Consider the following 12,699-nt stretch of genomic DNA (forward strand, 5'->3'; position numbering starts at 1 on the left):
GATTTAATTTCGTAAGGAAAGGGGCACAGTGTATTACCTCATAAGAATTAGTTCCATCTAGAAACAGCTCACAGCTTAACCTACTAAGATCTATGGCACTGAAGGCTTGCTTCAGGAAGTGAGAGACAAGTGTTTCAGTTTATCTGTTGTCATTGAAACTGTTTTGTTCAGTCAATAATAGCTTATTTTTATTGACAAAGTTCAATAACCTCATATATAAGTTCCGTTTGGTTATATAAAACAAACTTGTACAGATACAGAAAAAATATTTATTGTACAAAAATCTACAACTGTTAAACTACTTTTCTACATAGCTTCTGAAATTTTGTAGGCACTTGTCATAGCATGGCACAAGTTTTTGTACGCCTTCTTCATAGAAGGTTGCCGACTGTGTATTCAATCATGTGGTAACATGTTCTTTCAGCTCATCATCATCGTTCAAGTGTTGACCACCAAGGACAGAGTTTAGGTGTAAGAAAAGATGAAAGTCGCTAGGAGCGAGGTCCAGGCTGTACGGAAGATGATCAAACGCGTCCCAGTAAAATTCCCGTAAGAGTTGTTTGGTCACATTCGCCGTGTGAGGTCGGGCATTATCGTGGAAAAAAATAACACCTTTTGACAGTAATCCTCGGCGTTTGTTCTGTATTGCGCGGCGCAATTTCTTAATGGCCTCGCAGTAACCATGTACGTTGATTGTTTGGCCTTGTGGAAAGAAGTCAATCAGCAAAATGCCTTTTATGTCCCAAAAAAACGGTGCACATGACTTTTCGAGGTGTCAAGATTTGCTTGGGCTTAACCTTCGTTGGGGATGAAGTGTGCCTCCATTCCATTGATTGCCGTTTTGTTTCAGGGGTGTCGTATGATACCCAAGTTTCATCCCCCGTGACTGTCCGAGAAAGAAAACCATCGCCTTCTTCATTGTAGTGTGTGAAAAACTGAAGTGCACTGCCCGTCCGTTGTTTTTTGTGTTGTTCAGTAAGAATTTTGGGTACCCAACGTGAGCAAAGTTTTCGAAATTTAAGTTTTTCAGTAACATTTTAGTGATCGCGATATTTGCGGAACTTCCAGAGTAAGGGCACTAAGTGTAAACTTACGGGTGTGCTTAATCTTATCTTCACTTGTGTGAACCGTTCATCCGTAACCACAGATGGGCGTCAACTTCGTTCTTCATCGTACACTTGATCACGTCCTTCATTGAACAGTCTGACCCGTCTTCTAACTATTGAATCACGCGTAGCATTTTGTCCGTAAACCTCGCAGATATGCGGATGAAATTCCTTCGGTTTAACTTTCTTTGCATTTAGAAAACGAATCACAGATCTGATTCAACACGCGGCGGCATTTTCAATTACGGCTGACATTATAAAGAAGGACTAAGAAAAGCAAATGTCGGCAGCAGCGATCTGAAAATGGCGTACACGTCTTCTCGTTGAGTCAGAGTAACTGCCGTGCATGCTCGGAACTGCGATCGTAGCGATGCCGCGTATAGAAATAGAAACGGAACGTTTTTTGTGGACGACCCTAGTATAAGTGTTTCAATTACACCAACGAAGAAAATTAGATGAGACGAGCATGCAATTTTGTGTATTATGCATTCCATCGTATTCGAGAACTGGTTTTACTGGTTATCCATGTTGCATGAGCTTTGTAGAATACCGTTATTTGTTTTACAATTAGCGCCATACAATGTTTTATTTGTTTTTTTTGTTTTGCTGATTATTTACTGGATAGAGAAACGTAGTACCTTCAGTTAAGTGGATTTGTTATTAGTTGCATCAGTTTTAGTCTTAATCACATTTTGAACTGACCACATGCCCCTCTATATCCACATGCAGTGATGCCTGTTGGCTGAGGATGACACAGCGGCCGATCTGTACCGTTTGGCCTTCATGGCCTCTTCAGGCAGAGTTTAGTTTAATTTTGTGCTACAGTTGTCTACTGTTAATTAAATATTTTCGCTGTCCATATGTGATCTTTGTAAAGAATGAAGAAAGAACTGTGGATTCTATATGGTCTACTTTGGTTTGCCCATATTGTTATCAACAACTACCTAGCTTGATTGCATATTGTTAGCTGGCGTTTACTTCTTTCTTTTGTAACTTCCCCAAAGGTATTGCTGCAGATTCTTAAATTTCCTTTCATGTCTCACACTGCCCTCTCCTCTCCACTTCCCTTCTAATCTCCATCCTCTTGCCATTCCATCTCCTTTTCCCTAAACTCTCCACTTCCCAGTACTTCTCCACACTATCCACCTGTCTTGGCTTGTCACAAAAGAGTCATCAAATGATAACACTTAATGCTCAAAAGACAAGAAAAGAGGCCCAATATTGTAGAAAAAAGGATACAGGAAAAAAAAACTAGTAAAGTTTGTAAATAAGTCTTTTTCAGTACTACAGTAAAATTGTGTCAAAAATCACAAAAGACAGACATTTTGACTGAACCGTAACTCTCTATCCATAATAGTAACAAAGTAGCACCACAGTTCATAAAATGTTCTGGGCTACTATACCGTTATCAAGCCAATGTTTAGTTCCCATCTGTAGAGGACATTTCCAAGGCGGATCACAGTTTCTTTGAGTGAGTGTCTGATTGATACCCTGACTCGCTACTGGCTGCTGCAAAATTTTGTCTGCATGTGCACCCTTGCAGTGGCACGGCGTAACATGCTTTCAATACTCGAGCAAAATTGACCATTGTCGGTTGCCGTTGTCAGCTGTTGTTATCACCCCTTGGTGGAAAACTAGTACGCGCTTTTAGCACCAGGATCGAAATGTCATTCAGTTTCAAGTCATCGTCCTTCCTATTGAAATTTCTGGGGTGTTTAACAATCTCTATGACTTCTGTGTGTAGCCTTTCATTGTAGCGTCTTGTGGCTGCCTGTATTTGGCTCCTATCAAAATGAATGTGGTGGTCTTGTGCCCCCTGCACAGCATGTTCCGCAGCAGCTTATCTGTCAGTTTCTCCCCTTCTGCAGTTGTCCCTGTGCTCATCTATTCGATTTTTGATCGTTCTTTTTGTAGTACCCGTGTACACCTCCCCACAACTTCATGGAATCCTATAAATTCCTGCTTTTAACAGCAGTTTGTGAACATTCTTGGCCCTTCATTAAGGACACTACTGACCACGTACGAAAAATCTTAACAAAATGGAACATTGCGATACTCTAGAAAGCCACCTGGAAGATACAGAATCACCTAAAATTGGCCAAGGATACTCACAAACCGCTGCAAAAAGCAGTTGTGGGAAAGGGTATGTGGGTACTACAAAAAGAACAGTCAGATGACGACTAGAAGAGCACAAGGGCGATTTTAGAAAGGGAGAGATGGGGAGATCAGCTGTCATGGAACATGCTTTTAACTAATTAACTAACTCCGTCCGAACAGGGCCTTGGAAGGATACCAACCGGGCGGCGTGCCATCCTCAGCCCACAGGCGTCACTGGATGCAGATATGGAGGGACATGTGGTCAGCACACCGCTCTCCCGGCCATGTGTCAGTTTACGATACCGGAGACGCTACTTATCAATCGAGTAGCTCCTCAGTTTGCCTCACAAGGGCTGAGTGCACCCCGCTTGCCAACTGCGCTCGGCAGACCCGATGGTCACCCATCCAAGTGTTAGCCCAGCCCGACAGCGCTTAACTTCGGTGATCTGACGGGAACCGGTGTTACCACTGCGGCGAGGCCGTTGGCGTGGAACATGTTTTGTAGACAGGAATCCACCATATTCATTTTTATAGGACTCAAGCACTGGTAGCCAAAAGCGGATACCATGAAAGGCTATACAGAGAGACAATAGATATTGTTCAACAGCCCAGCAATTTCAGTAGGAAATTTAACGATAGCTGGATCCCCGTGCTGAAGATGATGTGTACTATTCTTCCACTATGGAGTATTGGCAACAATGGACGACAGCAACCAACAACAGGCAATTTCACTCAGTTATTCAAAGCATGTGACGTCACGCCACTGTGTGGGAGTAGGAGCAGCAGTGAGCAGTTAGCAAGAAAATTGGGGGAGGGGAGTGTGTCACCCAAGTCATACCACAATTAAAGTTAAAAATTTGTGAAACATTTACCACTGGGACGGCCAAGATTTCGGCTCGCGGGCTACGCCCGGGATCGAGTGCCAAGGCACTTGGCCTTGCTTCGTATTTCCCCAACGCCAAGCCAGACTGTGCGCGAGGATGGGGAAGAGGGGGAAATTGCGAACGGGCCGTATTTACATGGCATACAGTTGCACTGCATACTATTAGATTTTATATCTTGCGACAACATAGGTTCACAAACAAAACAAATTTTTAGTATTAGTTAATTATTTTTATCACACTGAAGACATAATGTACTTTTTATCTGGTACAAACTGTCGTCATACGGACAGACACAGAAAATTTCACACAGTTTTTCACTCAAGTTGCCACGTAATCGTGACCCCTTTAGTTTCATAATTGAAAAAAAAAAGTCTCACGCAAATATGTCGATCGTAATATTGTAGCACTTTTGCAACCTCATTATGGAGACTTGGAAACTCTACATGAGGAAAGCAATGTAGACGTTTGAACGTAAAAAGAATTGTCGTTAAAACTGGAATTGCCATGCAGGTCAGTCAGTTACATCTGCACATGTACTTTGGCACTTTCAACTGAAACGGCGAAGTGTCTCAAAAACAGCTCGGAAACAGATGTAAGATTGGCACTGTGCTCAAAATCTTTGTAAAACTAGCCTTGTAATTCTTTCAAGGTCACAATGAATTCTTCAAACGCCGCGGTTTCTTTAACGCCAGTGAGCTTATGGAACTGGACTGTCTTTTGTCAGAGAGTGCGTCCCATCCACAATGCGAATTTCTTTTGAAATGCATCCCCACCAAATCAGAAAGAAGTTACCTTGCTGTGGGCAGTGTGCAGTCAAGTCTACTTAAAATGCGAGTACACTCCATTGCGGATGTTCTAATTTTCGTTCTTGCACTCCTTTGACCTTAATATATTCGTCAATAGTCAGTTTTAAATCTAAAAATCGTTCCAGGTATGCCCCTTGACTTATCCAACATGCTTTGTAGTAATGTATAAGGTATCCATACCCTTTGTTCTGTTCCAGTGAAAACTGTTGCATCTGACAATGGAATAATGCGTGCGACTTCGTTATCTATCTGCACCACCAATTTCTTCCGTGCTACAGGCCGGCAAACTTGGCACTAGTGATTTTTGATATACAGAACAATGAATCCCATCTGTCAGTCGTTGTAACATTTTGCTCTTTCATTGTCAACTAAATCTCCAAATTCTTTCTGCATGATATTGTAATCTTGTTTCATAGCGAATATGTAGTATCTGTCGCTTATGTGAATTGAGAATTCTCATCCCTCTCTTCTGTCATTCCTACGTTTTAAAGGATTGCGAAGATAGCTCGTTAGCTGCCTGTTTTCGTACGAACAACCACAGGATTTGTGAACGTCCTTCACACCGTGAACAAATTGGGAAAGTTAAACAGCGCTGACAGTGCGGTTCCGCCGAACTCAAGATAGTTGTAGCGACCGAAAAATGCCGCACCGCAAGGCTTAATGAAACGTCGTGGCGTTCTGCGTTACTTTCGAGCAGGACCGAGCAACGCCATGTGACAGGCCGGGGTTTGGCCCGCCCGTTGCCTGTACTTGCTGCACGCGTCAATTTGGCACGCCGTGTGCGTCCCGGCCTTATCAGATTCGACGTACATTAATATACCAGTTTCTTGGAATAGTACTTAGGACCAAGACTGGTTTTGATCGACACCTGTAAATGTGCAGACGGTATTAGAAAAGTGGAAAACAGAATCTTTGTTGATAATAATAATAATATTATTTTTAATCCCAGATGAAACAATGATTCCTTTTCAGTTACTGTTCAGTGTTTGTGGCAGTGCAAGTCTCAGCCTTCTAAATGTAACGAATTTGCTCATAGATATACTTCAGTTTATAGCAGGCTAGTAAATGCACCCTATCCAATCGACGTCTTTGATCTTATGCAGTGGATTTGGAAAGAGCTCAGGAGAGCAAACAGCAGGGCTATTGAGGGCAACATTTATTGTTTTGTACTTGACTGTCCTGTTTAATAAATGAGTTCAATGGTAGTAAGACTTATTCGGCCTAACACTACTGCTGCTCATGTATTGGAATATATTTACTAATTTTTATTGTTAAAAATATGATATAGTACCAATGTTGTCCAGATTTTACAAAGTTTCAGCAAACTTATTTGTTGCAATCATCAGTCTGTCTGGATGACTGCCATAGGCTTGCAGTGGCAGATTGCTGAAATATCACAAAAATCTGGAAAAGGGAACCAGACAGAATACATCTTCATCAAAACTTAACAAGGCACCCTATGGTCTGTGGCAGACAGTGTTTCTGGTATCATTATAATTTCGCCATCCCCCTTTCCATTTGCAAATGGTCTGTTGGAAGAACAGCTGTTGATGAAGCTCGATATGAACTTTAATTTATCTGATTTAGACATTGTGGTCATTTTGTGAGATGGATGTGTGAGGAAGTAAGATGGTACTCAACTTTTATTGGAACATATGCTCGCAGAATTTCAACAATAACCTTCTCTGTGATGCACAATGCCTGTATTTTAGCACCTGCTACTGGAGTTTGTTGAACGTTTCTGTAACACTTTCACACTTACTAAACAATCCTGTGAGAAAACATTCAACTCTTCATTGGATCTGCGTTACTTATTCTATTACTCCAACCTGGTAAGGGTACCAGGCTGGAGAGTAGTGCTCAAGAATCAATTTTACAAGTGTTGTGAAAGATACTTCTTTCATGGACGAATTTAATTTCCATAAGATTTTTACAGTGAATTTCAGTCGGGTGTCTGCTCTTCGTACAATTGATAATAAGCGATTGTTCCACTTTAGGTCAGTATGTTTGGTTACTCCCAGGCATTTTACGCAAGTTAGGGTTTCTAATGATTTATCACCAATAGCGTAATTAAACTGTAATGGATCTCTTTGCCTGTTTGTGCCCAATGTGGGACATTTATATACATTCAGGCTCAAATGTCAGTCCCAGCACCAATCATTGACCTTCCGTAGATCTTCTTCTATTTTGCTACTGTCTTCTGTTGTTTCAATCATCCTACAGACAACAACAATGTCAAATATCGTACAGGAACAGCAGGCCTCACAAGTATCAGAACAGTGGGGTTTATAAGCCCCTAGCTCCAATAGGAGGGGAGATACAGGCAAAAATGTGTTTCTTTCCAGCCCCTGGTGAATAGCCTGCCCTGCATGATAGACATGTTGTGTGGGAACGGTATCGGCCTGCCAAATCAACCTGCTTTGCAGGACATCAGGCACAAGAAATGGTTCTCCAGGCCCCAGCATGTAGGCTGCCCTGAATTACAGGCGTGTTGTGTTGGAGTAGTATTGGGTTGGAGTAGTATTGGGCTGAGTTATCAACCTTCTTTGCGTGGCACCCTGTACATCTGGGGCACATAAATGATGTTAAAGCCACTGATGTGTAGCCTGCCCTGTGTTACAGGTGTTTTGTGGGAGTAGTATCGGCCTACTTTATTAAACTGTATTGCAAAGGGTACATATGCTGATGAGCATAGGTGGGGACAGGTTGAGATGTATAGAGAAAGGGATTGACAAAATGAGGGGGAGGAGAAAATGGACAGAGAGGAGGGAATTGGGGGAGATGCATGAGGCATCGGGAAGGTGTAGAGGAGTAGTGGGTGGGTGGGAAAGGAAGAGGGGGAGTCAGAGACGGAAAGAGGGAGTGAGCAGGAAGATGTGGTCAAAGAAAGGGAGTGGAGGAAATAGACAAAGAGTGGTGGAGGAGAAGATGCAGAGACAGAAAGAATGGGGAGGGGGAGTTAGACGGGTAGAGGTGGGAGAATGAGGTGGACAAGGAGAGGAGGAGGATAGGGGGTGTTCAGTATATGTGTTGAACACATATGCAGGCAAAACTGAGGGAAAAGTCGAGTTATTTGTACGTATTGTAAACGGTAGTGGCTTTATAACACTCCCTCGTGACTCCTGATATCTGTCGATTTCATCCTCTTAAGAACAATATGTTGTATTCTATCTGCCAGGAAGTCCTGAATCGTGTTAAAAAATCTGGTATGATACTTAGCTTGTATTTTACTTAAAATGTGACAATGCAAAACTATATATAATTTCTTCCAGAAGTCAATTGACTCTGCATCAACCTGAGTGCATTTGTCTGTGGTGCTCTGGGTTTCACAGATAAACAGAGTGAACTGAATTTCGCATGATGTCAGTTTATGGAATCCATATTGGTTTTTGTAGTGGAGAGTCCCAAAAAAATCATAATTTGTGACTATAGAATATGTTCCATAATTCTACAACAGATTGATGTCAGCAATGTAACCCTACTTTTACCTGTGTCTGTCCAATGAAGCTTCTTGAAAATGTGGTTGACCACCACTTTTTCCCAATTGCTCAGTAACATTTGCACTCAAGTGATTAATAATAGACAACTACTAGAAGGGAAGACCATGTTCTTTCACTTAATCTCTGTAGAATCTAACAGTTATTGTATCCAATCCAAATGCTCTCCATTATTTAGCAATTTTACTTGATTATCTTTTCCACAATCACTTATCTCAATATCTGTCATTTTGGAATTCCTGAAATTATTGAATGGATGTACAGTGTACCTTTTTTCAGCTATTATTTGCCAACTACACTTTGACTGTGCATAAATCTGTAGTCCAGCTCTCTGTACTTATAACTTACAGCAGGAACCGGCCACAATTTAAGATGTGCTTTACATAGTGAATACTCAGCCACGATTTTATAAAAATGTCAGTATTTGACAAAATAGTATGCAGCTCTCTTTGCTTTTGTAGTAACTTCCAAACACTGCTCTTGAACCACGTTGGGTATTTCTATAATTGGAAAACCGAAGTCTCCCCCTGTTGCAATATTATAATAGAAAACATACTGGAGATATTCCCTAAGCTTTCTCTGAAGTGCTCTGCCAATATTGTCTTTAAATGCATCAGATTACCATGTTTGATCAGCCTTTATTGCCTATCCTCACGCAGATTATTTCACATTAGCATTCCGTAATGACCTCACTAGATATTATCGAGTTCTTATGGCAGTCGATATACCACAACTGTTGGCATGCAGCCTGTCTGTACAATATGTAATCTGTATTTAAGATTTCACTGATATTCACTTTCAGTTTCAGAGTGGGCATTATTACCTTTAGTAAAGATTCTGGAACCTTATCATGAATGCTGCACGTGCATGCCACACACATCCTGGTGGCCGCATAGCCACTTCTTTTTGTAGTATATACCTGACCTATTGAGGTGGGCCCTAAATTTCTCCACTCAATAGCAGAGGTTGAAAAATTCACATCAAAGATTGAATAAGAATTATCTGAGTGTCTGGTTAAGACTTACTAATTAGCTCCAAACCAGAGAACCATGATTGATACTGGGTACAGTGCTGTAAATAGAGGACTTTGCTTCCACCTCATGTGTGGGCCTGTCTTTGCCAATTCAGCCAACTATCTAAAGAAGAAAGAATTGCCTCGAAACTCATGTACAAGAGTCATTCGTGCTGAGATGAGCAGCAATTTGCAGCTGGATGTATTCAATACGTGCCAACAGAACCTCCTCCATGTCTTGGCAAGCATACTGTATGCACACTGGTCTTCTTTCCCAATCTGCATGTTATTTCCATCTCCATATGAGCAAATGTACTCATCTTCTTGTGTTTTCTGGGCTTGACAGGGTAATCAGCCACTAGTGAAACAGATATTGCGTACCTGTTGCATAGGCATAAGTGGGCAGCTGTGCAATTTCCAACATTCGCCTTCTGCCTAGAGATATGTGAATCCACCACTGTCTGCCAGTTATACTCGAGTGAGGACAGACGAGTGAATAGTTCCAAATCATACCCTTGGTAAACTTAAAATCACACATTTACATGATACTCTGGTAGAGAAAGCAAATTCAACCTTAAAAGATGTTCACAGTTGATCAACATGCAATAAACTAACATTGATCACACAAAGAAGTGCATTACATTGAAGTGACAAAAGTCATGGGATATGCTAGGCACATGTACAGATGGCAGTAGTATCACGTACATGTTGCCCACTGCTGTGAATTCATCTGGACACATATAGGATATATCATCTGTTTGGACTATTGCCAACATTTCTTCAAAATCCAGACAAGCCAGAAGAGAATGCTGGTCATTGAGAGCTCTCCAGCATTTGGTGTTTAATAGGACCCTTCAGGCAAATGCCAATTATTTAGGGAGGGAAGCACAGTATCATTATAAGTCATCGTTTCTGACAGGAGGAGGAAACTCTGCCAGAGGCTCTTCTTCCTCCCCTTAAATTCTTCATCCCCCTGTCTCTTCTTCGACCTCCTCGTACATCCTTCCTTCATCTGTTCTTCCCACCATCCATCCTTCTTCCTTATATCTTCATCTTCCCTTATGTCCACCTTCCCTGTCTCTTCTCCCCTCCATGACCTTCTCCCCCTCTTCCTTCTCCTCTGCGCCCTTATGCCCTCGTCCCCCCTCATCTCACATGCCCTAATCCCCCCTCTGCACCCTACTCCCCTAACGCCTCCCCCCCCCCCCCCCCCTTGCAGCCTACCCCCCACAACACCCTAACCCCCAGAAACCTACTGCCCCAGCACTCTACCTCCCATGTGCTCTCCTCCTCCTGCACCCTTCTCCTCCAGCACCCTTCACCCCTTATGCCCTTTTCCCCCTGTACTCTCCCACAGGCAGCCCCTCTCCTCGTCCTCTGCCTCCTTTCCTCTGTGCCCAAAGTTCCTTCAACCCTCAGTCCTATTATTCTTATTTGAGTAGAAATTTGTCAGTGTTGTGTGATTTTTTTTCACTTTCAGTTTTAAAATGTAACTGTAACAGTGATCTGTTGTATAATCTCATTCCACACATGTTTTTCACACACATATGATATTTCTTTTTGATTATTGTACACAATAACATAAATCACTTACTTCAATTTCAGGCTCATGTATTTAACATCTTCAGGGCAAAGTTCACGGGCTACAAGGATTTTCACACAATGTTGTATACCTGTGCTGCTGAATTTGATTTTATGCCCATAGAAGTTATAAAAAATCTGTCCCAGACACTGTTGTTACCTGCAGCTATTATTGCAGTAGGAACTGCATGTTGGAGTTGGTACAGTCAGTGGAATGAAAAATCTAATTCAGAACCCAAAAAGTAAGACGAATCTCTAATTGCAGTTGTGTTTCTTAATCATGATTATCATTTAGTAAATTTACTGGTACTGTTATTAATACAAGTATAATTCTGTTGCAAGTTTTGAAAAAACCTTAAAAATAATGTTACAGGAGGTGGCATGAGATGGTCAGTGTTTTGGATACTGATGTCGTTTACACCTTTATCCAGCTGGCAGCATTTGGTGTTATGGCTGTTTTAGTAATGAGACTGAAACTGTTCCTCACACCTCACCTGTGTATTGCAGCATCACTACTTGCTTCAAGAAAGGTATTTTGCATCTAAAACATGACAATAACAAAATTATCAATTTTTTAGTGTTACACTGAATGTTACCCTTTATGCCAAGTGTAGACATTCCTCCACCATAAAAATTTCTACCATCACTACTACTACTACTACTACTACTACTAATAATAATAATAATAATAATAATAATAAAAATAATAATTTTACTTTTTTGAAAAATATGTAACAATCAGCCAACCAGTTGCATAGGTTTTCTATATACCTTGACCAGGTTTTGTCACCTCTAAGGGTGACTTCATCAGAAGGTAAGGTAATTACCTAAAATTAATATGTCAGATTAAATATCTTATCTAATAAAAGTTACATTAATGTAAACGAGTGTAAAACAAATAGTGCTTACATGAAGAACATATTGTCAAAGATGTACTGTGGTTTAAGAGCTGAGTTGCTCAAATCATACATTAAAATATAAAACATAATGTTCTTCAAAAGCTCAAACATTAAAACATAAAGTAACACCAGTGTGGTGTGAGGAGACTGACTGTGTGGCAACTAGTCATGCTGCCAAGTAAACGTAATGTAAGGCGCACCACAAGCGAGCCACTAGTAACGTGAGCAAAACAATTTTGTATATTACACATTTTGTGAAGTAAATCATACGTATAGCCAATATAGCTCTTTTAACAAAAATTAATTTTACAAATTATTGAGTAACATTTATAAATGAGCTTCAAACGGGATAAAATAGTACAAAGTCTGCTACGTTTTACGTAGCACAGGTAGAACCAGAGTTAAATACGACTGGAATTGCATACATATTGAAGAACATCAGTTCATTATATGACAGAATTTGAAAAGAAAGTTTGCATAACTAGGGTACAGAGGTCATTTGGTAATGAGTGTAACTTAACAGAGGTAATAATGTTTCTGAAAAGGAGGAGAGAAAGTGGATTATAAGTATCATAAAACTGAGAGCACTGGTTTAAAAGCATTAAAGAAATTTCTATTTTTCAACTGTACTTGTTCATTCAACATGTCATCTTTATTTGGTGTGTGCCTGAAAATTTCAAGTTCTTCCAAGACATCAAGTTTTCTCCCTTTCTTTTCTCTATGCAGAATTGTCATTTCGTTTAATTCTGTTAATTTTACTGTTACTGTTGCTAGGTTTTGTAGCTGTTGTAATCTATTTCTGCTTGTGAGAAATGAT

At 40.8% G+C, this 12,699-nt stretch overlaps 1 protein-coding gene and 1 pseudogene across 1 annotated transcript in view; one reads left to right on the forward strand and one right to left on the reverse strand.

Moving 5' to 3' along the window:
- The window catches only part of LOC126470156 (probable C-mannosyltransferase DPY19L1), a 216,823-nt gene that overhangs the window by 168,969 nt on the left and 35,155 nt on the right, over positions 1-12,699 (forward strand). Inside the window, exons 9-10 of the mRNA XM_050097774.1 lie at positions 11,008-11,225; positions 11,357-11,513. Of these exons, the coding sequence (XP_049953731.1) occupies positions 11,008-11,225; positions 11,357-11,513 (375 nt within the window). The remainder of the gene's footprint in view (positions 1-11,007; positions 11,226-11,356; positions 11,514-12,699) is intronic.
- Positions 3,573-3,690, reverse strand: LOC126472234 (5S ribosomal RNA; annotated as a pseudogene).

This window comes from Schistocerca serialis, chromosome 3 (assembly GCF_023864345.2).
Source record: "Schistocerca serialis cubense isolate TAMUIC-IGC-003099 chromosome 3, iqSchSeri2.2, whole genome shotgun sequence".
Taxonomy (NCBI): domain Eukaryota; kingdom Metazoa; phylum Arthropoda; class Insecta; order Orthoptera; family Acrididae; genus Schistocerca; species Schistocerca serialis.